At 39.0% G+C, this 26,032-nt stretch overlaps 2 protein-coding genes across 4 annotated transcripts in view; one reads left to right on the top strand and one right to left on the bottom strand.

Annotated features, from left to right (window-relative positions):
* Positions 1-795: 795 nt before the first annotated feature.
* SYCP3 (synaptonemal complex protein 3) lies at positions 796-14,569 on the top strand. Its single transcript, XM_063320551.1, has 8 exons — positions 796-3,763; positions 4,919-4,994; positions 6,088-6,122; positions 9,329-9,446; positions 10,453-10,552; positions 11,374-11,472; positions 14,144-14,248; positions 14,392-14,569. The coding sequence occupies exons 1-8, from the start codon at positions 3,634-3,636 to the stop codon at positions 14,443-14,445; spliced, it is 717 nt and encodes a 238-aa protein (XP_063176621.1). The 5' UTR covers positions 796-3,633; the 3' UTR covers positions 14,446-14,569.
* The window catches only part of CHPT1 (choline phosphotransferase 1), a 25,127-nt gene continuing 13,376 nt past the window's right edge, over positions 14,282-26,032 (bottom strand). The window contains exons 4-9 of one of the 3 annotated variants that reach the window (XM_063320522.1): positions 24,437-24,521; positions 22,711-22,842; positions 22,163-22,321; positions 18,451-18,576; positions 17,843-17,953; positions 14,282-14,471 (exon numbers count right to left, since the gene is read on the bottom strand). In XM_063320522.1, coding sequence (XP_063176592.1) covers positions 14,427-14,471; positions 17,843-17,953; positions 18,451-18,576; positions 22,163-22,321; positions 22,711-22,842; positions 24,437-24,521 — 658 coding nt within the window. In that variant the 3' untranslated portion in view covers positions 14,282-14,426. Of the gene's footprint in view, positions 14,472-14,920; positions 17,954-18,450; positions 18,577-22,162; positions 22,322-22,710; positions 22,843-24,436; positions 24,522-26,032 lie in introns of those variants that run through there. The other 2 variants (XM_063320541.1, XM_063320530.1) reach the window with 2 other exon arrangements.

The raw sequence follows: 26,032 nt of genomic DNA, 5'->3' as shown, positions 1-26,032 counted from the left end.
TATATTATGCTAAAATGTAGAATATAAATAGTTTAAATCGATGACTTAGTGCAGGAAATACAAGAAAGCTTTGATAGCTTCATACACTTCCAACTATTATTGGGTAGATTCAAGTTTGACTAGGATCTTATTTTTTTTACAAATTATATTTGGCATTCTAATAAAAATAGTTGGAAGAAGTTAGTTGAAATTTTAAGGCAGTTTTTCTACCAAAGTTATGTATAAATAAACAGACTGCGTAGGTAGCCCAGCTGGCATGGCAATTTGTTTTTGTTGAAGCAAAGTTTTGAAGGTAGATTCATGCCATTTTATTTCGCTGCAGCAATGAGAGCCTGAAAGATGTAGCATAAACTTACTGAAAAGCATTCACTGAAAATCTGTTGTGCATGGTACCTGGGGAAAATAAGCAAGCAAGCGAAGCAGGGTAAGACACGAACAGTATTGTGGTGGCAACTCACTTCTGTCAGTAGTATGAAGGAGGGAACTGGAAAAGGAACAGTGAGAAAAACTCCAGGCCAAGATAAAGCCAGTTTAATAAGTGAAACGGGAGGAAGAAACACAAAACCAAGTGTTGCAGAGGGAGATACTGAGATCTACCTCCCCCAAGCGGACCGATCCCCAGCCAGTCTCTGAGCAACGGGCCATCTTGGAAAGACCAAACCATTCAGCTCTTCTTGCAGATCCTGATGTTGTAGGGTATGGAGTATCTCCTCAGTCAGTCCAGGTCAGCCATGTCCCTGCTGTGTCCCGTTCCACCCCCCGCCCCCTCCCTCCCCACCCCTGGCTGGGGTCAGAGCCCAGACCCAGGCCCTGTTCCACCTGGGCCCTGCCCTGAGGCAAGTCAACACCACCACAGCTGAACCCAGTGAAAGCTTAAGCCTAGGTAAGGAAATACCTAGTAAATTTCTCAAATGGTCGAGAAGGTTGAAAACTGAAATAGTGCTAGAGTTTATTTTTTAAATTTAGACATCATAAGTGAAGGGTAAAGTACCTTAATTGGGTGAGGACTGAAAATCCTGTGAGAACAGCAGAAAAACTTGAAACGTAAAATATCTAGTTTGTAAAATTAATTTGACCGGGTAAATATTGCCTGTTTCCCTTGATGTAAGGAAAAATCCTCCCTCGGCATCATACCCTTGCCTCCATACACCATAACAACCTGTTCTGCAGACGTTTTGTTGCCTGAACGAGAAATTAAAGCCAGTTCTACAAAAAAAATAAAACCCCAAATAAAGGGAGGTGAGGTTTAAACGAGTTTAATCCTGCAGCAGCAGCCCGGGTCTGGCCGGCACCGCAGGCGGGCTCCTGAGGGCCTCATGGCGGCGCCTGGCTTCCCGCCTTTTCCTCGGGCTGGGAGGGGCTGAGGCGGCGCGGCGTCCCTTCCCCCATGCTTGCTGCTGTTGCCGTCCTTTCGGCGGAGCCTGAGGGCTGCCGGAGGCGCTGGTGCCGGCCGGGGTGAGGGGGTTTGGGTGAAGGCCGAGGGGTGTGAGGCGGCGGAGGCGACCTCTGGGTGGGGGGTGAGGAGGTAGGAGTGGAGATAGGTCGCTGAGGGCAGAGGGAGAGGGATGGAAGGTGTTTGGGCGGGGAGTAAGGAACAGGGTTAGGACATGGCGGTGCCCCTCGGCCTTTGACACCCCAGTGGTTCCCCCTTGAAACCTGTTGTGGCAGCGGTGGGTTGCAGGCCCAAGTCTCCCTTGCTGCTCTGAGGTAAAAGCAGGTGGGTCTCCATGGTGAAAAGCCCCACACAGAACATTCACACAAGTACTGTTTGTTTTCTTCATGTTTTTTTGGGCAGGGTGAAAAAAAAGAGGTGAATTTCTCCAAAAGATCGATAAATACACAGATGTGGATTGAAGATAGTTGAATTGGCGAAAGCAGGTAGCTACACAGGATGGGTGAAGGCTGTATGGTGGTGTGAGGTGGCAAGGTTGTTTTACAGCATATGGCTGGACTGGGGAGTTCTGCTTTGTATCCTGATTTTCAGTACAAAGAAAAGTGCCTGAGTCTGAGCTAAAATACATTCTTGCAGTTTAAAGTTAAAGCACTTTGGCAGCACAGAGACTTCCACAGCCAGATGCCCTACCAGTGCTTTTCTCCTTAAATCACGTTTTTAACAGCTGCAGTAGTTGAAAAGCAGAATGAGTCTTGAAAATTTTCTCTCATTTGAGGACACTTTCAATGCAAGAGCTCTTGATTTTTCCAAATAATAATTTAAAGATATTTGGGTTGTTTTTTTTAAAGAAACTTCTAAATTTAGAAAATTCAGAAAGGTCTAAAAATCTTCACACTATATAGAGAAGCATCAACCACAGAAAAAGATGGGTATTAAAAAGCCGTGTTCCTTATTTAGTAGCTTAGTGTGATCACATTGTACATATATCTGTCTAATATGTGGTTAAAAAAACATTTTCATAGGTATGGACAACTAATTCAAAAAAGAGAAATGGGAAACTCAGGTGTGTGAGACTGCTGCTAATGTTGGGGGGACTTCATAGTGCTGGATATTCAAAAGATATTTACTGGAGTTCTCCATTTCAGTGCGTGAACTTAATTTTCAGATCTGTCTTTGCCTTGGCTTGTGGAAAAGCTATTGATATTTCCAGCTGTTTTGAATTGCCCCTAGAATGAGAAGTTACCCACTGCTTAGTCATGTCTCGTTCAGTTTCGAAAACAGGGTGCTTGCAGCTGATATTTTTTTATTTTTCTGTCTTCTTTCCATCTTCCAAGTAATCCACTTATTTTTTGGGAGGGTTTTTAAAAGTATGTGTCATGTGACACTTAACTTGAAATGCTTCATACCTCTTGCTATCAGAGAAAGGTAACTAGAAATATTTCACCAAGGATTCAGTAGCTTGCTGTTTCCTGATGTATATTATTTCTGCTGTTGATAAAGTGCTAAGGAAAAATTTTATTTTGTCACTCATTTAGTGATTACAACTATGCTCTTTTCCTTCTAAATAGATATTTTACTCCTTGAATATTTTTAAAAACATACAGAATATATAAATGTTAGCATTACTGAAATAAGGAAATGAGTACTGTTTTTTAAGAGGACAGTGTATTTGTGAAACAGAGAAACTGCATTAGTTACATGAGAGAATGCAGAGGCATAAGAGCTAAAAATAAAGATAATTCAGAAAGTGGAAGTGTCACAGGATTTTTAAAAATGGCCTTTGTGTGTGTATTTGTTTGTCTAGTGTGGGATGGCTTGTAGAATCAGCTTGTTCTTTATGGTTTATAATTTCTGTATTTTGTAAAATAGAATATTGGCATCGGTTTTGGGGAATGTCATACTGGATATGACAAAATACGTAACAACATTATGGAAACCCAGCAGGCAGGCATTTTAAGAAAGTGCATAATTTACTTCCTTGTTTTTCAGCAGAATCAAGTGTGTACCTACTAGCCCAGGTATTTTTTTTACTGTTTTTTAAAAACACTGATAGGTAATCCTGTGGATTACCTCAAAACTAAAACAGTTTGACTGGTTGAATACCCTTACAGGTGGAGACTGTTACAGCAGTGTCTGTAACAGGTCAATGTAAGCATGAAAACATATTTATCTTCAAAGTATTGTGAGGAAAGTTATGTGACAAATAAAACATACCATTTCAGTAGGAAGAATATCTCATTATGGCACCATCGGGAAGAAAGCATGCAGTAAAAGCTGGTAAACCAGCACAGGACGATGAAGCCATACCTGCCTATGACTTTCAGGAGGAAAGAAAAGAGCTGAGTGGATCAGAGGAAGATATTAGAGAAGGTGCTTATATGATTTTTTTAAAATTATTTTTTTTAAAGTGAAGCTGATAATATTTCTGACTATGAATAGAATTGGAGACACTTCCACATTAGTGTTTGAGTAAGCATGTTTCTTAATGTTTGTGACAGATGATAGCCTCCTATTGTATAATTCTGATTGGTAAGAGAAGAGAACACAATAGAATAGCACTGTATAATGCACTATTATGTCTTAAAATTATAGGTGGAGTCTTTAATAGGGTAGGATTTTGTTACGTGATTTTGTTACCTTATTTTAATGCCATATCTTTCTGTCACCTGGCTGCATATAACGTTGTGAGATCAGGACAGAACAGAAGAGCTCTGCTTGCTTGTATGGAGATCTGAGTGGGGTAGGGTAGTTGGAGTCTTAATGCTTGCGGGGTTAAGAGTACTTAAATCTGAACAGAAGATAAGAAAGAGGAAGAAGCACAAGAAGCTGAGGAAAAAAGAAAGGAAGTCAACCAAGGGATTCTTGTTTAATTTTGGGGAAGTGTCATAAAAAAAGTGGACTTCGCTTAAAAATGCAGTGCTTATTCATCACGATAATTTTTCGTAAAATTTGATGTAACTCCGTTTCTGGATTTTTGTCTTTCAGCAGTTATCTCTGGGTTTCTTTCTCTTAATTTCACCCCTTCTTCATTTGTTCAGACTAAATCCCCCCTTTCCCCCAGTTAATAGAAGTCTGACAGCCAAGGATTTTTACTTTTTGGAAAGAATATGCATATTTGTTCTTGATTTTGCTTTTTTAAAGGTCAGAGCACACAATTTCAGTACTGATTTCACAGTAAAATTAAATTCTTACAGATTGGGCTTTTTCAGTTTTTAGATTACCTTTCTGATGATTGTTATATTGTGAGTTGGGAGTAATTGTGTATTAGTGGACAGAGAAACTAAAACTGGTTGCGGAACTCAAGGCAGTGCCAGCTCAAATCTAGCCTTGCAGAGTAATTCACCACCATCTGTCAACTCCCGATTCAAAGTTTTAGGAGCTGCATGTGCTATGGATGGGAAGCGAGACCCATGAGACATGTTCAGAGAAGTGGCTTTACAGAAAAGTAATTACACTTTTAATAATTCAAAAGAGCCCCACAAAATATAAGGTATTTTTCTAAATCTTTTTGAAATTTGTTTTAAGGTGAAACACCAGTAATGGACAAGCATGGAAAGAAAAGGCCGTTGGTGACTACTCAGGTGGTTCCAGATGATGTGGGGTAAGGTTAGGGTTTTCTGGTTTTGTTTTTTTTTTTTCCAAAATAAGCAAGTCTTAAATAGATACTGATTTTGGTTTTTCACTATGCTTGTTTTGCTTGGTGATTTGTTTTTTTTTTAGTATTTGACTAAAAAATGAGGTGGCAATAATACAGTAGTTGTAGATAAAAAAAACAAACTTAACTTTTTAAAATGAGTAATTCTGCAGTTTCTTTGTAGATATTTTTGAACATCCATAAAAATTTGATATATTTGTGTGAGTTCTTAAAATTCTTGTTTCTTTCAAAAGTTTTATCCTAAACTTTTGATAATTTCATTTTTTTCCCCTTTGATCTTAGTTGCTTGGGGATATTAACAGTACTTTAGATGATCCAACTACTGCATGAAAAATAAATTCTTTTTACAGATAAATCTTATAAAATTCAATATTTATGGTCAGTGTAAATGTAATAAAAAAGTGTATGCTGAAATAGCTTTTAGCACGATTATAGCTGTTGAGTTGAAGATATGGGTTTTTTTCTTTCTTTTTTGAAGAGTTAAAAAAATAAAAGTGATATCCTGTGAAGACGATGATACAAAAACAAGATAAACATTTTCTTTACCCACCATGTCTCTTTTTGGACTTGTCAGCTATTGTACCACTGCCTTACACACTGATGTTAGCATCTTAAAAGTGTTGTAAAAACAACACTGATATTATTTGTCTTGGATTTTTCTTACTGTGCCAGTCATGCTGACTGTGATGGACATGTTTTCATTTGATATTCCAAATACCTTTTGTGTTTTCTTTTTGTGTAGGTAATGATTAATTTTATTTACCATCCTCCCTCACTCAGGACCTTTTAATTCCTAATACTGCCTTTTTACTGGGGAGTAAGTTAATAGATTCTAGTAAATTTTTTAAAAACCAGCAAATTAGTCTAAAGAAGAGACCTCTCACAGGAGGAGAGCTATTTTTTATCTTGTAGAACAGTAGCAGCTCTGTCACTGCTTACAAGTAATAGGCACATAAATGAAATTAGTTTTAAGCATATACAACACGTCTTATTCTAAAGTCAGAAAATGGGCAAATAAAAGTTTTAAACACTTTTCTAGGGGCGAAGTACAGAATATGCTGGAAAGATTTGGAGGTAAGTATGTCTACATTCTAATAAATTAAAAAACAATTTTTAAGTTGCAGAATTGGCAGTAACTCTTTACTGTAAAATAACTTTCAAGATTTACATAAAATGAGCAGTCTTTTTAGCATTTTTCAGCATTTCTGCAAAAAGACAGTTTTCAGAAAAAAGCTGTATCTAAGTAGAGCAAAGGGAAAGAAGAGAAGGGAGTAAGTGCATATGAAGTGAGATGTAAGTATTAGTGTCGGTAATTACAAAGGAAAAAGGGAAAGATGCATGAGTGCTTTTGATTATTGATTTCAGTTTTAAGGTGAAGTTTACGAGGTGGTGATTATATTATAGAGAAAAGGGACAATATGAGTTAGGCGTTGTTCTTGCTCAATTTTTTGTTACAATGACGTAGAAGAGACTAGGGATTGCAAGACTTGAGTGAGTGAGAAATTTGGGGTGTGTAAATGTTAATATAAGCAGTTAAATAGAAAAATAGTTCTAATTCTAGACAAGGAATTTTGAAGGGAGATTGTAGTTGCGATAGAGAATGAGCTAGAGAGTAGACTGCACTGTCAGAAATCTAGAGAACAAGGAATGAGGAGAAAAGAGAATTTCAGGAGTCAGGAAGAAGCGTATAGGTTTCTAGAAGAGCTGAAGAATGAGAGTAAATTATGGCAGTGATCTACTGATGCGAGATTTATGCACGTCACCTCCTTGGATTTAGTTTAGTCATAATCAGATCCTCGGATGGCTTTACTTATAGTTAAATTTCTTTACTTACAGTTAAATTTCTCTCAACTAGAGAGCTGACAGGTTAGCGAAAAAACACATTTCACTTGTAAAAAATTTATAATACACATCACAGCGTAACAAAGCATCAAAAATCTGTGGAAAGAAGGGAAACCATCTTAATGCCAGTATTACTGGCAATTCCTGTTGGAACAGGTCCAGCACAGGGCCACAAAGATGATCAGAGGGCTGGAGCACCTATGCTATGAGGACAGACTGAGAGAGTTGGGGCTGTTGAGCCTGGAGAAGAGAAGGGTCCAAGGAGACCTTATAGCAGCCTTCCAGGACCTGAAGAGGGCCTACAGGAAGGATGGGGAGGGACTCTTTATCAGGGAGTGTAATGACAGGACAAGGGGTAACGGTTTCAAACTAAAGGAGTGTAGATTTAGATCGGGTATTATGAAGAAATTCTTTACTGTGAGGGTGGTGAGACACTGGAATAGGTTGCCCAGAGAGGTTGTGGATGCCCCATCCCTGGAAGTGTTCAAGGCCAGGCTGGATGGGGCTTTGAGCAACCTGGTCTAGTGGGAGGTGTCCCTGCCCATGGCAGGGGGGTTGGAACTAGATGATCTTTAAGGTCCCTTCCAACCCAAACCATTCTGTGATTCTATGATTACATACTCAGTAGCTGGTTAATATTTTGATTATTTGTCTAAGAAAATGCTGTACATAGTCATTACCTGCATGTAAAACTTAAGGTGAAAGAGGAGTTCAATGGAAGACTTTTTGCTGTTAAGGTACGTATTAGAATGCTGTTGTAGATCTAGCAATCTAGATAGGAGGAGGATTTCAATGTTAAAAGGCAAGGATTGCTTAAAGACTCAAAAATAGAATAGAAGAAGGAAGGAAAATGAATGGATCAGAGAGAGGATGCTGATTGCTCAGAAATAATAGGTTTGGCATTAGCAGGGGCAGATGCCTTAGCAAATTAGAGAGGTTTGACAGATGTTTCCTGAAATCTACAGTGAGAAGGAAAAGAAATTGCTGTATTAACCTTATGCTGTGATCTGTTTGTTAAATCTACAAATGTAAATTAAAGTGAAACAAGCATACTAGCTTATAGTAACTTAAATACTTTTATTTTAAAAGTACGTAGTCTCTCTGAAGTATGAAAAATAGTTTGTCATTCATTCATTATGTTCACAGTGATAGTAATCACATACCTTTCTTTCTGAAATACAAGTAATTTGAATATTACTCTGAAATTTGTGGTTTTTCTAGAAAAAAAATAAAAAGTGTCAGCATAACTAAATTCCTTGAAGGTCTGGAAACTCTGAGCTGGCACTGCAGTCATGCAGCTGAACTAGTGAGGATTTTGATGGTGTGATTAAAACATCATTAGATACTAGTGAAAAGACCAAGATGTCTGCACTCAGTCAGGTTTGTGCAAGGTATCTCTTGCTTTGAATGGAAAATTTACAGACTGTGAGATGTCCAAATACAATGTTTGAAGATACACAGCGTGAACTGATTGGATAGTGCTCCCAGTGTTCCAAGCCTAAATATGTGCTTATTGTACGGATGGTAGATTAGAAGTGCATGTTGGACCATAAGAATCAGTAGGGGAACATATGACAACAGTGTGTAAGGAACCAATTTAAATATGCCTATTGGCAGCACTGCAGCTACCCTGAGTTAAAACCGCTGGACAGTTTCAGTTTACTCTGTGTGTCTGCTCAGGGCCAGTCTGACACCATACCCACTACCATCCTGCCCAAAATGAAAGAATCACAGAATGGTGGGGGTTGGAAGGGACCTCTGGAAATCAGCTAGTCTAACCCCCCTGTCAAAGCAGGGTCACCTAGAGCAGATTGCACAGGAACGCATCCATGCGGGTTTTGAATATCTCCAGAGAATGAGACTCCAAAACCTCACTGGGCAGCCTGTTTCAGTGCTCTGTCACCCTCAAAGTAAAGAAGTTTCTCCTCATGTTGAGATGGAATTTCCTGTGTTCCAGTTTGTGCCCGTTGCCCCTTGTCCTGTCACTGGGCACCACTGAAAAGAGTCTGGCCCCATACTCTTGCCACCTGTCCTTTAGATATTTATAAGCATTGATGAGATCCCCTCTCGGTCTTCTCCAGGTTAAAGAAGCTAAAGCTGAGTGACATCATGATAGGTCTTACTTGGTCTGGCCCTTGAGAGAGGTGGGACTCGAAGCAGATGCTGGAGTAGTTGGTGGTGCTGGTCAGTGAGCAGTTGGAACCCCAAGAGGCCAGGTGTCAGGGTGTATGGGGGGCTTAGGGAAACAGCACTCACACTGGTATCAAAAGCAGGTTGAGGGACGCTCTGAACACAGCAGCCAGGAGCCCAGATCCCATTAATTTTTTCCATTCAAGCATGATTCGTTCATTTCTCCAAAGCATAACTCACCAGCATTTTTAATAAAAAGCACAATGTATCTTGGTATGCTTAATTTCTGAATGTTCTTTGATTTTTAGCTGACATTAACAAGGCTCTCTTGGCTAAGAGGAAAAGATTAGAAATGTATACAAAAGCCTCACTCAAAACCAGTAACCAGAAGATTGAACATGTTTGGAAAACACAGCAGGAGCAAAGGTAACATTTACCCTTGTTTTTCAGACCTGCGGATAGTTGGTCCATCTTCTTGCAGTTAAGTACCAAGTAGTGTTTCTACTAGTTAAATACCTGCTCAGGTCCTCCGTTTCTGCTGCCTCCACTTGTGTCCACTTGGTTAAACTGATCGTAATATTTTAGCATAGTGCTCTCTCTTTTGAATGGAGAAACTTGAGATTTGGAATTTTGAGAGCAAGGTACCTTGAAGAGTTGGTTTTACTTTTGTTTTATCTTTATCGAAAATGACCCTTGATGATATTTTTGTCTTTTAAACAAATATTTTTATTTTTTCCACTTCAGTGGAATTTTCTACTTGAAAATGTTTCTACTTGAAAACTGAAAAATGTTCAGTAAAATTTTTATACCATTCTGGTTTAGAAAGTAATTTTCATTTTCACATTTTAAGCAATTTTCACCCTATGTAATACATTACTGTTGCCTCTTAAGGCATATTTCATTACTACATCTGATTGCTAGAGCAAACTGAAAAACGAGACAGCTAAAAACTGAAAATCAGAAATACTTGCAATTGTCTTGGTGTTTTTTTATATATATATATATATTTGAAACTTGCACTTACAAAACTTAAGTTTACATAGACAAATTAGACCATAATGAACTAACGGATGAGCTAATCAATTTTTCATTATAAACCCCTTGTGTTAAAGCCAAAATCTGTAGTCAAGTTAGAAAAACATAGTAAATCTCAGAAAACCTGACAGTTAGAAGTTGATGTAATTTTTTTTAACCCGAGTTTTGTGAGTGCTGTCTCCTTATATGTATATAATCCACACTCACTCAGAAAGAGTGTGCGCGTGTGTTAAGTTTTTCAAAACACAGAGTATTCAGTTAGGGACCGATGTAAACACAGCCTCTTTCTTTATCCATGCCAGCTCCTTTTATTCTACTCCATGCGTGTGTTGAACCTTAGCTTTCCTTGTAATTCTTTGTAGCGTTTGTCATACTTACAGCTAGTGTCTGTTTATAGGCAGAAGCTCAATCATGAGTTCTCCCAGCAGTTCCTGACTTTATTTCAGCAATGGGATGTAGATGTGCAGAAAGCAGAGGAGCAGGAAGAAAAACTAGCGGTGGGTTTCCAGCATGGCACGAGTTTCGCGGCGTTTTCACAAGGAGGGAATATTGTCATTTAGACACTCAAGAAATGTAAAAACACTTTATGCAGTTTAAAGAAACATAGGATTGTTTGCCTCTTGATTAAAAAAATTTCATTCAGGTTTGGTGGCTGTCAAACTGTACATATTTAAGTTTGGGGATATATTTTAAAGTGAAGAGGGGTGCATTTATAAACTTCATTGCAAGTTTATAAATGGCAATAAGTGATGCCCTAGGCCAGCGTATGACTTGGGAAAAGCCAAGACCGTTTATGGAGAAGAAGGATGTGTGCTGTTTCTGTGCATCCATAGTCTGAGTTCAGGGAACAAAGGAGTAAAGGAAAGTAGTTGTCTTTTAGCATGCATTGCGTAGAAATATGCCTGTATATAATAAATATATGGGAATTTGACCACTGAAAGGGGACAGGAGCTATACAAGGGAATATAATCACATGATGTTGCTGTATTTGTACTCCCAACACATTTACAAGTCTTGCTTTTCCCACATTTCCCTGGGATACTGTCGAGAACTGTGTTGGATAGCAATTCTCATAGGATCTCACAGGGATAATTCAGGTTGGAAGGGACCTCAGGAAGTGACCCAGGGCATAATCCAGTCTTCAGTCCTTCTTTCATTAATAAGAACAAGGATAAGTCTCCAGGCAGAGATCTACATTACAAGACGCAGATTTCCAGTGAAGACAGAGTTTCTGATTCTGATTAATGACAATAGTGTTGCTGTCCAAGCGCTTCTGGTTAACTAATGTGATTATTTTTTTCTTTTGCTTCTGCTTCAGAATATGTTTCGTCAGCAACAAAAAGTTTTTCAACAGGCAAGAATAGTTCAAAGTCAGAGACTGAAAACCATTAAGCAACTCTATGAGCAATTTTCAAAGGTACAGTAAATTTTCTTCTTAGAAGGCAGCTCATCCTCATCACATCATTTAAGCAAGCTGTATTCATTCAACTTCTATGAAATACAGAGATGTATGAAATACAGAGATTTAAGGTTCACTTAGGGGAAGAAACAGCCTGGCATGAATATTCATGTTAGTATCTTTCCCTCACTTGTTAAGAACATGGTTTGTTCTCTCTATACATGCTTACAGTAAGACTGCATCTGTTTAATAAATGATTTAGTTAAATTTGTTCTCGTAGGGATCTCATTGGCCTGTTTCAAATATTTAACCACAACCCTCAGCATACTTTCTAAACAGAACACAGTTTTGTACCAGTTTAAAAGTTATATAGGTCAGTTAAAACATCAGGATTTTCTCTTAATTATTCCCTTAGATTTTTGGTATGTATTCAAAACGTGAAACTCAACAATCTATTAAAAATGCATCTTAGGCTGCAATTTACCGCTTTTATGACTGCTGGCAAGTGCATCCCCCATAGTGAGAACTAGATACCAATGTTTTTCTGTCATTAATTTTTCGAGCTATTGCTGCTTAATGTAAGGAAAGTGACCATTAAAGAAAACCAACTGTAATTCCCTTAAAATTGCCCCGTTAGAACTCCCTTCATCTCTTCCTAAGCAATGTTCATTAGAAAGGGTTTTCCTTTCTGTAACCTGGTATTCAAGGTAAGCATTCACTAAAACATCAACAGGAAGAATCTGAACAAAATAATTATTTATGGTGAAAACAGGCCCAGATCAGTCCTGTTTAACTTTCCTGTTGCTTTTTGCATAATTTTTGTATTTGCTGGGAGTCCCTACAAACACCATTTTTTTTGGACAGTGCTTACAGAGATACTGTATTTTAAACACATGATTCATACTGATCAACTGTGGTGTGTTTTGGTTTGTGTTTTGTAAACAAAGTAGTTAACATACTAGACAGCAAACAAAAATGATTGACTACAACTACTCAAAAATTTGACTTAACGGTTAAAAGAAAAGTTTTCCCTGTCATTTTACACTAAGAACAAGACACTTTATTCCCAAATTTCCTTCCCCCAGTTTTTCTAAGTAAGGTATTAGAAAGCTAAACTGTGAAGAAAAATGAAAGTATCCTAAATGATTGGTTTTGTAATGAATGCAGAGGCATGGTACCACAGAATCACTGGAGAGCTGAGTTTGCAGGTCATCTGGTACAGCAGGGCTACCTAGAGTCGGCTGCCCATGACTCATGTCCAGATGGCTTTTGAATATTTCCAAGGATGGAGAATCCACAGCATTCTCTGGGCAGCCTGTTCCAATGCTCAGTTACCCTCACAGTAAAAAAGTGTTTCCTTGATGATCAGAGGGAACCTCCGATGTTTTCAGCTTCTGCCCATTGCCTCTGGTCCTGTCAATGCACACCTCAAGAGCCTTGCTCAGTCTTCTTTGCACCTCTCTCTTCAGATATTTATGTATATAGGTAAGATCCTCCCTGAGCCTTCTCTTCTCCAGGCTGAACAGTCTCAGTTCAGGCTTTTCTCATAAGAGAAATGCTCCTGTCCCTTAATCATCTTCGTGGCCCTTCATTGGGCTCTCTATCCATTGTGTCCATGTCTCTTGTATTGAGGAGTGTGGACCTGGACATGGCACTCCAGGTGTGGTCTCACCAGTGCTGAGTAGAATGGAAAGACCTGCTGGCAACACTTCTAATGCAGCCTAGGACACCATTAGCTGCCTTTGCTGCAAGGGCACACTGCTGGCTCATGTTCAACTTGGGTGTCCACCAGGACCCCCAGGTCCTTTTCTGCCAAGCTGCTTTCCAGCTGTGTGGCCCCCAGTATATACTGGTACATGGTGCAGATTCAAGTCTGTCAGTTTCTGACAAACCTTAATTTCTGTTCAAGTAATTTCATAACTGGTCCCTTTTTGAAATTTCAGTTAGTTAGGATATGGGTTGTTTTTTGATAGCTTTGAAAAATAAATACAGCAACTCTTAGTTTAAGATAGTCAAAATTTACAGAGGCTATTACAGAAGCATTAATAAATAATAACTGTTCCAAAATGTCAAAAATGTCTTCATCAAAGATGAAAAAACGATCAGAAGGTCAAGTATTACTTTGATTTTCTTCTCCTCAAAGAAGATCAAAAGGTAGAAATCAAGCCTCAAATAAGCTTAATACAAGTCAAGGAAAATACAACTACATACATACATACATTTAGGCATAATTGTATGTACAAAAGGGAGGATAACCAGCAAGCTTTACTTGGCTTATTTGGGCAGACGTGTGCAAAGAGAAGGAAGTTTAATGGGTTTAATAGTCCTTACTTCAAGTCTCCAAGTTTGTCGTAATATTAAACCCCTATCATTCCTGACAGATGGTCTGTTTAGTCTTTTTTTTGTAGAACTCTTACCTTTACTGATACGCAGGATTAACTACCTGAGACCTCACAGATGCTGAGTGGAGGGGACTGTTCCCTTCACAGGGTCCATATTGTTTAACCAGGAACGTAGACTGGAGTAAGAAGTCCTGTGTGATTTGTCTGTCAAGTTTGTGAGAAAACTCATCAATTATCAATGACCACTGCTGCTGTAAAAATTAAACTGTAGTCTAAATAATTTTGTTCCTTTTAAATGAACCCTTTGACATTAAACAGTTCTGAATTAAGGTTATCCTTAACTCCAGAGCATGGAAGAGCTGGAGAAGAGCAATGAAAATCTTCTAGCTGGTGCTCAAAGTGAACTTCGCAAAGAAATGGCTCTGTTGCAGAAGAAGATTATGATGGACACCGTAAGTATCAGATCTATGAAGAAGTTAGTTAAATGCAAAAATAGAACATTCTATAAAAAAGTCATTTCACGTTTATTTAATTAGCTCAAAGGAATCATAGTGATATGGCATTTGTTCAGTATTATCTCCTTTTCTTGTAACAGCAACAGCAGGAGATGGCAACCGTTCGCAAGTCTCTTCAGTCCATGTTATTCTGATGGCTCAATGGAGAAACAACTTGTACCTAAGTAACATGATACAAGTATAGGCATTAGCCTTAGAGAAGTATGTTAAGATTTAAATGTTTTAAAGTTCCTATGAAATGCTTTCATGGATTGTTCTAATCTTGTGTCTGATAATGTTGTAAGAACATATATTTGTAAATTTATTACTTTGAGGGGGGAAGTATGGACCCCAAACCATTTACTGTCTGTTCAATTAATCTTAAAACTACTTAATACTCACTTTCAATAGCATTGGACTGTTTAAATTGTTTCACTTTTTATAATGCCAAAAGGTAACAATTAATGAAAAATGCATTACCCAGATTTTACATAGTAACTTTAGGCCTTTAGGTACATTGTGCAAATAGAAGCATTTTTCACAAGCTGCAGACTTTCATCGTTTCAAAATTTAGTCTGACGACATATCAGCAGTTATAGAAGTTCACAGAGTATGACATAGCTCATGTAAGATTGTTTAATGATGTGTATTACGGTAAATAAAGTAAATTTTGTTAACTCTCTTGTTAGGCTAGGCATTGTAATATCTTCGTACTAGTAAGAAATTTATGAGCTGGCATAATTTCTCCAAAAAGCAGGTTTCTTTAGTTGAATGGTGAGCTGAGTATCACAGCTTTACATGACATCTGCTCAAGTAAGCATAATTAAACATTATGCATTTTGGGGTATATAGTTCTTGTAGAACCACTGCTAGAAGTAATTTAGTTCATTTATTTCATACAAGTTAGTATAAGCCTCTGAGATGGAATATTACTTTTTGCAATTCCAAATGACTAGCAATTTAGGGAGGCCTAAGTTTTAAGGATAAAGCATTTATCTCATTACAGTCAATCAGCATAACTTAAACAATTGTCTTAGCTTGCATGCAGTTTGTTTTTACAGAAGACCATTACACCTGAATATCCACTTGTACAACTTGGGTAGTTCCTAACATATTTAACACTTAGATTTAATGCAACAGTAGATAACACAAAAACCATCCATGCACCCACACACACAAATGTGATGTTTTCTTAACAATGTATTTCAAAACCATTCCATACAGATTCTTCTCCTCAGCTTACCAGCATTTTTATTTGAGAATCAAGTAATTTGATGATGGTTCTCCAGTTCTGGGAGCCAGATTACTGATAGCTAACTTACAGATGCTTCAGCTATGAGGTTGCAAGTAAAATTGAACAAGCAACTGGTATGGAGCTCGTTTTGTTCTGTGTCTCCTAGGACTCAGGGAAGGGGCAGACACAGAAGTTACATTGCTAGAGTGATGTATGAGGCCATACGGGCCTCTGGTGGCTAACAGGTAACTATGCTAATTTGTAACAGTGCTGCTGAATCTCTGCCCTCAAAGGATGATTAGATGACGCTATGAAATGCAGTTAACAGTTTTTGCTTCCTATCTTTAATACTAGGTTACTTGTTAGTATTGCCTCGCGTTTCTGGTTTTATTTGTTAGTATTGCCTCACATTTCTGGTTTTCTGACTGATTTCTGCATTAGTTTCTTATCATCCACATACCTCAATCATACCTTTTAAACTACTCATACCTACTACTATATGACACGCTTTTGAGCATTCTGGGGAATCAAACCTTCTCACTCTAAAATTTAAAGTTGCCTATGTCTCTTCATGGGTCAGGTAACTTGTTTACAGTATTCAAACAAACTGAAATGGTCTTTACCATCTTCTCTCTTATTTGCCTGTGGCCTGGGTTCAGGCTAAGGTCAGGTATAGATGCTGTGTCTTTCCCAGCCTCAAACAGGAGCAGTAGGATTCATTTGGAATTGGTATTATTCAGAGTGATAGTCCTTGGCAGTAACTGTTACAGTTATCCCTCAAGCATATCAGTATATCCTTCTTAGGCAGGAGTGTCGTAGATGGGATTTTTATTCCCCCCAATTTTAGCAGACAATACTCCACTTTTAAAGTTCCTTGAACACTCCAGGAAGTCATTTTGAATTAATGGGCAGCGAGGAAGCTGCAGTGGTAATATTTTTAAAACAAACCGTAGCATTCTTTATTGTACAGTTCACGAAGGACTTCATAAACTCACAGCTCAGCTATATATCAGTAACTGAAAGTTACAGACAGAAACATTCAACAGCTTTTTACAAAAATCGTATTCAAATAGAACCTCTTTAAAGGAGGTTAAGCTTAGAGGGTTTGTGTACAAGACATGATTTGCTTGTACAGATAATAAGCCACTTCTATTCAACTTTTCTTTAATGACAACAGCAGCCCTTTAGCTAGGTGTGTTATGTTAGTCAGTGGGCCTGTTCTAAAAGAAAGAGAAAGGCTGATAGTGGGCCTGACTTTCTGTTTGGGAGAATTTTACTGTACATTAGAGTTTAGTTCCGTACAGTTTTGTTTGGATAAAGTACAGTGCCAGTTCCAAGACAGACTAGATAGATAGATAATAAGGTAGACGAACACAGCGACAGCAAACATACTTCAGGGGGAATTACATATGGGTGGGTTGCATTGTCACAAACAGTCACAGTCATTTTATCAAAGAGCTTTGTCATTCACTTGTGCAGTTTCACAGATACAAGTTGGGGTAGGTAAAGTCAGTGTCCTTGAAGTACGCAACTACCTATAGTCTAGATAATAATGAGTACAATGAGGCAAACCTTATTATGACCACAAAACCAGAAACTGGCCTTGAAAGAAAATACAAGCTACAATTGTATTTAGTAACAGTAGGTTATATACTTAGATACTAGAGAATGCATGAATCCTAAAGGCACTCAAGAACAGTATTTTGAAATAGAAGAAGATTTTCCTGAGCTATACCTCCTTCATCCAGTAGCTTGTTATTTAGAAATACCAGCACAGGGATTAACGAGTAGTTTTACCTCATGGATGCCTCATTCTACCAGTCTTAGTGCAGTACTGTATTCATTGATACCTCTGACTACCACTTCACAGCAGTTCCAAGAAGACTTTAGAAACTAACACTATCTTAGTCACTTGGTCTAGGGAAAGTGAAATTGCACTTTGAATTCTGGTTTGTAGCACCTTGGTTTGCAGTCTACATTCACCAGACCAGAAGTGCAGAATTAAGGTTACCTAACAGGAAATGGCAAAAGTTTCAAATGTGATGTTCATGGTATGAAATAACAGCTGCAGTGTCTAGAACACAGGGGGAAACACATCCCGATTCAAATGTATTGATCACAATAGAATCTGTAGGACTTTATATTTAGTAATTCTAACATCTGGTACTATCTGGGATAGAGTGAGCTTCCTCATAGAACTATTTTCTTGAAAAGCTTAATCTGTCTTCCCAAAAATGAGAGGCTGCTTCATTCAGAATTCCCCTAACTGCTTCTCCTCTTGTCCTTGACCTATTTAATCAGTCATTATGGTTTTGAACCTGTTCAGGAGCTTGATGAGATGAAATTCTGAAGACATGTATATGAAGATGAGCAGCAATCTGTAGGCATACACCAGTGGCATATCTCAGCATATCAAACAAGGATATGAACTTCAAAAGAACAAAACAGAACAGGTTAAAAACCAAACAAACAAACAAACAAACAAGTATTTTTTAAAATTGTCCCTACTACAAATTCATTTGAACTTTAACCAATCTATCCAAGCGACAAGTTTAAAAAGAATTTTGACTTACAGAGTGGTCTATTTAAGAAAAAAAGACCCACAAACAGGCCCCAAAACCAAACAGCATTAAACACTTACAAAGTCTGATAAACAAAGGTGGTTAGCCTGCAGTTAGCAGAATAAACAAGTCACCTCAACTAAAGCATAATTACAAGAGAGATCTGTAAATTCCCTTTGCGTCTCTGTTCCAAGGAAAGCCAGTCAGCTCCCAAAATACATGTTTACACGTCATCCTGGCACCCCCTCCGCTCTGACAGCCGAAATCTGAGCAAGTCAGAAATGGCAGAACAGAATGACAGGGCCAGTTCTCAATCTCTTCCTTTAAGTATGCTCCAAATGAAAAGTATAAAACAAAACGCTTACCAGTGCTATCCATAGAACAATATATTCATCAATGAAACTGTTGAAGTACTGGTCCAAAAACAGAAGTCCTGGCCCAATAAATGCAGTGTCCTGAAGACAGATCTCGCTTTTTGTCATGTGAGCCACCTATGTTAAAAAAAAAAAAAAAAAAAATAGAAAAAGAGAGACAAAAATGCACCACTGCAAGATCTGCGTAACTACCAGAAAACCTACACCTTAGTGATGAAAGGGCAGGACATCCCGTCGTGGTTTAACCTCAGGCAGCAACTAAGACCACACAAGCTCTCAGCCATTCCCTTCCTCCACCCCGAGAAGGGTAGGGAGAAAAGAGAGAAAAGTAGGGGAAAAGGGGAAAAAATCAACCTCATGGGTTGAGATAAAGACAGTTTAATAGAACAATAACCAAAAAGGAAATTAAAAATAATAATAATAGTGGTAAAAGAATACACAAGACACAAGTCGCTCTCACCACCCAGTAATTCAGTTGCCCAGCCCAACCCAAGCAGAGAGCATGGATTCCCCCCTTCACCCCGGTCAACCCCCATTTATATACAGAGCATGACATCTATGGTATGGAATATTCCACTGGCCATGCTGTTGTTCTCTCTAGGCTCCTTCTCAGCTTCTATGGGAAGCTGAAAAAAGTCCTTGACTAGTATAAACATCACTTAGCAATAACTAAAACAATATGCATTATTGACATTCCTTTCATACCAAATCCGAAGAAACAGCAACCACTGAAAAGAAAACTAACTCTATCCCAGCCAAAACCAGGACGCATCCTTACCCAGCAACAGCCTGCCCCCCCTGGTTCTTGGGAAGCAATCAGCAGGCTGGCCAAGGGCTTCATAAATGCTTCAGGGCCTGCTGCTCCTGGACGGTTTCTTTCCCAAGGACCAAGTAATCTCTTTCCAGGTTATTCAATCAATATATAGCACTTTAATCAGTGATAACAACTACTTGAATTATCAGTTGGTATTTTTTGACTTCATTATATAAGAAATGTGTACACATCCTTCAGTGTTCTTTTGTAATACGTTACATCTACATGTAATACTATACCAGTGCACTTTAGCTATTTGCAGGGGTTTCCCACTCTATTTTTTTCAGTGCTGTATTTGAAGGGTGAGACTACACAAGTGTATTACTGAAAATGAATGCCGCTCACTTGAAATGTTGTTTACAATTCTAACGTGAAAATTTTGGCTTTACTTAGCCAAAAGCTAACTAAAAACTAGGCTTTTGCTTAGGTGACAAGACTTGTTTTCACTGTTTAGTAGAGATAGTGATGTATGTACAGAGACACTTTACAGAAGGACCAAAAGAAGAAAGATTACTGGAGGGAAGGGATGGAACCTCTTCCCCCACACACACCTTGACCCTTCCATATTTAGCATTCTTAGAGACAACTTGGGCTCACTTTTAATTGAGGGACAGAAGAATAGTTTTTTGTAAGAAGTTGGAGACCTAATAAAGGACATCTGAAGAGTCCATACCAAGAAGCTCAAAAACAGCAGAAGGAAAGTAGCCTAGGTGCCAAGTTTGCCATAAGAAATCACCCTGTCATTCCTTATTTCCACGCATCGTGGACACTTGGCAAATATGATTAAGGTACTGAGAAGTTTCTGTGAACACAGTGGTCTCTTAGCAGAATGTAAATCACATTCAGCTGTATGCTGCACAGCAAAGTTCACAGAAAAGCCTGTGAGCATCCCTATCTAAAGGCAGGACAAACCACAAAGGCTTCCACTCCAAGACAACAAAGGATGCAACTCTCCTGCTAAAGGGATCGATTCACTGCAGGGAGCAATTCCTGGCTCGCATCTGTCCTGCTGTGCAACAGCTCTTGCTGGTTTAGCGCCCATGGAGCAGCTCTGGCACATCCGCACAACCTGCACAGACTTTGGCTCATGTCTCCACTACCCACCTGGTCACACCTTGAGTTTGTACTGCCGTTTGCTCACTCCAGGCTGCCGGAAGGACAAGGCCTCCTGAAATAGTATCAGAAAACTGAGCACGCTAAACTCATGAAATTCTTTCCCCACTACCTTTACAGATTTGCCTCTGGAGAAGACTGTCCTCAAAGCTACACATACAGCTTCAAGGGAAACATGGTTTGCTCAGAAGTGTCCATGAGTTGACGTACATACAGTGATGGCTGCTGATCAGAAGGACCCAGTGGTCCTCTGAATGAGCAAGGGAGCCAAGGTGGCTGACAGAATAGATAAGAGCCTCAAGTTCAATCTTAAGGCTTAATCTTCTCATCAGCATTCTCCCTCTTGAACCATGTTAGTAGCTCAGTAGGTGAACTCCTGTTTAGCAAGGAAGTCCGTAGAATACTGGTTTTGCTAGTGTTTGAGAAATGTCATGCCAGAAAAAAAAACAACCAGGGGGCTGGATGTTGTGGTTTAACCCCAACCAGCAGCGAGAATCACACAGCCAGTCACTCAGTCCCCCCATTTGCGATGGGGGGGAGAATCAGAAGAGTAGAAGTGAGGAAAAACTTGGGGGTTGAGAGAAAGACAGTGTAATAGGTAAAGCAAGAGCTGTGCACGCGAACAAGGCAAAACAAGGAATTCATTCACTGCCTCCCATCATCAGACAGGTGTCCAGCCATCCCCAGGAAAGCCGGGCTCCATCACACCTAACAGTTACTTGGGAAGACCAACGCCATCACTCCGAACATCTCCCCCTTCCTTCTTCTTCCCCCAGCTTTATATACTGAGCATGACGTCACACGGCATGGGATATCCCTTTGGCCAGTCATAGAATCATAGAATCATAGAATCATAGGGTTGGAAGGGACCTCTGGAGATCATCTAGTCCAACCCCCCTGCCAGAGCAGGGTCACCTAGAGCAGGTTACACAGGAACATGTCCAGGTGGGTTTTGAATGTCTCCAGAGTTGGAGACTCCACCACCTCTCTGGGCAGCCTGTTCCAGTGCTCTGCCACCCTCAGGGTAAAGAAGTTCCTCCTCATGTTTAGGTGGAACTTCCTATGTTCAAGTTTGTGCCCATTACGGTACAAAACGGTACCCACAGTCACGGTCAGCTGTCCCGTCTGTGTCCCCTCCCGACTCCTTGTGCCTCCCCAGCCCTTGCTGGCCAGGTGGTGTGAGGAGCAGAAAAGGCCTGGCTGCTTAGCAACAACTAAAAGCATCAGGTTTTTTACCAACACTATTTTCCTCCCAAATCCAAACCACAGCACTATCGCAGCTGCCAGCAAGAAAGTTAACTCCATGACAGTGGATTACTGTTGTTAGGAAATATGTAATAAGGCAGATTTTGGTTTTTTTCACCCATTGATGACGTTTTTAATTACAAAAGAGATAAAAGTAGAAAAGCTTCTCTCTTCATTTTAATGATTAAATTCGTATTTCAGATAATTAAATCAGAAGTCACAACACTGTTAGTAAGGCTTGAGGGACCACAGTTAAACCATTAAAGATGGACAGTATATTTCTAGGAGTAAGTTAAAGAAAACTGAAAGTTCTAGCCAATATATTCAACAATAAGTGTGTGTTTGCATCAGTGTCATATATCATCTTTCTGTAGCAACCTGAGTCTAGTTCAGTGTCTTGGTCCTAACAAAACAGGTAATAGAGTGGCAGAGAGAATGGGAAAACTTGCACAGCGCCACTGACCCAGCACGCGTTAAGCCAAGAACCGGTTTAGTTTTAGGAGGTTTAAGACTCAGAACAAGATTCCTTACCACCAACTTCTGTGAGATTTTAGCATTCACCAATCCGAATGTCAAGACGTACAGGCAAGAATGTTTTTCAAACAGCTGTGTTGTAGACTTTTTATAGATCATGATGGCCAGTGTGATAAGTAGCCCAATGTGCAGGCCTGGAGAGAGAACGCTTGTTCCCTGAAATACAGAGACAGAAAATTTGGCTTTGGCTTCAGTCACACAGTAAGGTCCAGATTTCATACATATTGCAAATCCCGTTAAACAAAACCAAAGTTACCAAAACTCAGGGAAAGTCCATTAGCATTATGGCAAGGCTATTAGTATCCCTTGCAGTGACCACTAATCAATTTTGTATAGCAAATTCATTGCTGGTTCCTGCAACAGAAGAAATCCCTTAACAGGTAGGGAGAAAGTAGATAGTGAAGTCTTTGCTTTAGCCATCCAATGCTCATACGCTTGTCTGCTTAAATGCTTAAACAGGTAAAACCCTTATGATCATCTGAAGTGCAATAAATTATGGGCATAAATTATTCAGACCTTGTTTTTTGATTTTTAAAGCAACTTACTGCTATCGTAGATCCATTCTTTCCAACCCCGCCACCAAAGATGACACGGAAGTAATTGAAAAAAGAAAGTGCCGTTCCACACAGTATGCCAAAAACTGCAAAGAACTTCAGTTCTAAGCCCACCAAAGGGACCTTAGCAGGAAAAACAAGAGAAAGATATTAAAAGTTAAGGATAACACCTTTTTAAAAAAGTGACTGAAAAAAGCTACTGATAACTACTAAACAATTGTTTTATTTGAACTCTTGCTTTCCTGGGAACAAGCTCTGGAGAACAGTGTTTGGAATTTGGTTCCTTACTAAGGAGACGACAAATTGCTTTTGTAATGTTTAAACTTGACTTCTGAATACTGAAAGTTCAGGTCTTGAAATTCAGCTAAATCTTACTGTGTTTGTCCCTACGACGTTCTTCAAATTTTTTTTACGACATAAGCAAAAACTTGACACAGCCTGCTGCATCACCACGGCACGGGAGCGGGGAGAAGGACAGTTCCTTCTATTTCGCTGGGTAAGACAATACTGAACCACAGGAAACACAAACACCATCTGCCTGCTTTGTGTTTTGGTACCTGTTGTTTGTATGCTGTATCTTTGCATGGAGAATAGTCTCCAGATAACAAATTTTAATTAAACAGTTACCTTTCAGAATCAATTGCAGTTTCAAGCAAACTTCCAAAGGCAGCAGAGGATTTAAAAAAAACAGAAGTAGTAATAAATTGAAACCGTTGACTATATTTTTTGAATAGAGATTGTTTTGAGATACAGCATAACTACCACAGATCTTAATACTGAAGAAAAAGCAATCATAATTAAAGTCTAACATACCTACTTTATTTTCCAACATGAAAATAAGCTGTTGGAAAATAGAACAAAAGCGACTTGCAGGATGGGGGAAGGAAACAAAGTTTGGCTAAACTTTTCTTAATTGCTGAGTAAACTCATGACTTAATTTGAATTACTTGGTGGGTTATATTTAGATTAATTTCCAGTGGTTATCAGTAGCATGGAATGGTCTCAGCTCTTCCATGCGCTATAACCAAGCAGAACTATACATTTCTGAGTAAAGACCCTAGAAAAGATGAAAATGCTAATCTAATCTATTTTGATCTCATCCACCTAAGTACAACTTCAAAGATCACAATAAAAGCCAGAGACGGAGAAATGCTTTTGGACAGAAGACAGTTCTTTAATTACAGATATTTACATTTATGTCATCTGTGACATAACTGTTGAAACTCAGTACATCTCCATTGGCATGTAAATATGGATTACTTGACCAAAACCCCCGTAACATCTTCTCATGGTTTTGTTAGATTAAAGCATTTTATCTTTAAATTTTAAAATAAAGTATCCTATAAATCATTTAACTGAACAGAAATACATGTCTTAAAATAAAATATACGAAAGAAATAAAACCAAACCAAAAACTATTTGTAAGAGCTCAAGTATCTGCAGAGTATCGGTTCCAGATCAGAAGTTTATACGTGGCAGATGGGGTCTTTTTTCCTCTACGTAGCTCTAAATTTGTGCATAGGAAGTCACACCATTATACCCAAGTTAACTACAACATAAAAATAACCTACATTTGTACAATAAGCTAAACCAGAACATTAGACAACTCGTAGGTTTTGATGGGACTCACACAGGCGAGCTGCAAATCCCAGAGGAACTGTGAACACTTAACGGGAACTGAACACTCAACGGAGTTCGGAATACTTAACGCATTTACCTTATAGTCCCATATTGCTGTGCCACCATATGCAGATATCAAGAGCAGCATTGCTATGGCTATCTGAACTTCAGTGACATCAACTCTGTGAAGGAAAAAAAGGGAGATTTAGTTAAAGAAATGGTATTTTTCCTGTAAGTGTAAGGCAGCGGGGGACACACACCAGTGACTTTAAATTAGCTCCTTCAAATTACATCAATGTATATAGAGTATGATTTTCCTTGACTGAGAATGGTACTCTATAGAGGCATACATCTTTGGCTAAGATTTAAAATTAAATCTACGCTCCTTATCTAGAGCAAGCTACATATAATATTAGTAGGGGGAAAATCTTTAATGAATACATTGTTAACTATTTGAGAATTTTGTATAAATTTACAGACTTGATGTGTAAGTATCAAATCAGAGTTTAAGGCAAGCTCACAGTAAATGCAATCAAAATTTCCATTAAAAGCCTATCACAAAAAAGTATGGACCGTGAAGAGCAGGCTGGGACAGAAGAGATTTCTTTAAGCCATCGTATCATGAAAACTTGACAGATACAGCCTGCAAAACAGAAGGGCAGTATTTTGAAGACTGAGTCAGCGGATAACTAAGCATCTGCCCTGTTTCAGAGGGCATCTAATTAATATCTTGCTTTTTTCCATAAAAACATTTTTAAAATACGGTGCCTTGTATGGCCTCGAGACTCTCTGTTCCATCTTTTTTGTTCTCAGACAAGATAGACAACTCTTTATTTATTACTGTATTTGATTAATGAAATGTTTGAGGAGACATGAATATACATAAAAAAAGTTAAGCGGAGGCCCAAAAGAAAAAAAAACGATACTTTCAATAAAACTTTAAAATAAACCAAATAAATGCGCATCTAAGGTTCCTTTTATGCTACCAAAAGTTTTAAGAGAGGTACCTGATCTTTGTACTGAAGTTACCAATAAACAGTGACAAAGGATGTTTAAAATGTAACACTTCTTTAAGCAGCTAGAATAAATTTGCAGTTTTAAGGTATTATGACCAAAGTCAACATGTATTGTTACTTGCTTAGCACGTGACCTGTTTGCACTGGAAACAGTGTATTTTTAAAGGGAGATAGGAATCAACTCTTGGCCAATGGAAAAACATTTATCTGATCTTGATAATCACAGTAACAATAAACTCCCTTCTTTCATCGGAAAGACAGTGATAAAATATGCCAAGTTTCATCACAAGCTTCAGACTCTTTGCCTTAGAAGAGCCAAAGTTGAAGCTGCAACTAGACGATGAGCTCAGGTGCTGGTAGGAATGGGTCATCCTCTCCTTCCTACGCCCTTGCGCTCCCTCACCAGTACCAGCTCTCGTGCGCGCCGGACTGCGAGGTGAACCAGTTCAGCTGGCTAACCTGAAAAGCGGAGGCTTTTAATCTTCTGCCCATTTCATGAATTGGCCTGAAGTCAATTAACAGAGTCTGTGCAGGGGGGAAACGGGACAGCGCTGCTGGGAGGGGGCTCTGCCCTCTCTACCGGGGATGGAGCGTTACCTCTGCCCGGTCATGGCTGTAGGTGCACGCTCAACTTGACGGTTACGTCATGCTGAAGCGTCCGTATGCAAGTGTTCAGA

The sequence above is a fragment of the Chroicocephalus ridibundus genome, chromosome 1 (genome assembly GCF_963924245.1).
Source record: "Chroicocephalus ridibundus chromosome 1, bChrRid1.1, whole genome shotgun sequence".
Lineage (NCBI taxonomy): Eukaryota > Metazoa > Chordata > Aves > Charadriiformes > Laridae > Chroicocephalus > Chroicocephalus ridibundus.
The sequence above is the reverse complement of the archived record's forward strand: the minus strand, read 5'-3'. Positions and strand labels throughout refer to the sequence as shown.

Excerpts from the sequence above, each read along its gene's own strand:
- SYCP3 (XM_063320551.1), top strand. The coding sequence starts at position 3,634 with ATGGCACCATCGGGAAGAAAGCATGCAGTAAAAGCTGGTAAACCAGCA. Across the intron at positions 9,447-10,452 it reads AAAACACAGCAGGAGCAAAG|GCAGAAGCTCAATCATGAGT; the intron begins GTAACATTTACC and ends GTCTGTTTATAG. Across the intron at positions 11,473-14,143 it reads TCTATGAGCAATTTTCAAAG|AGCATGGAAGAGCTGGAGAA; the intron begins GTACAGTAAATT and ends CCTTAACTCCAG.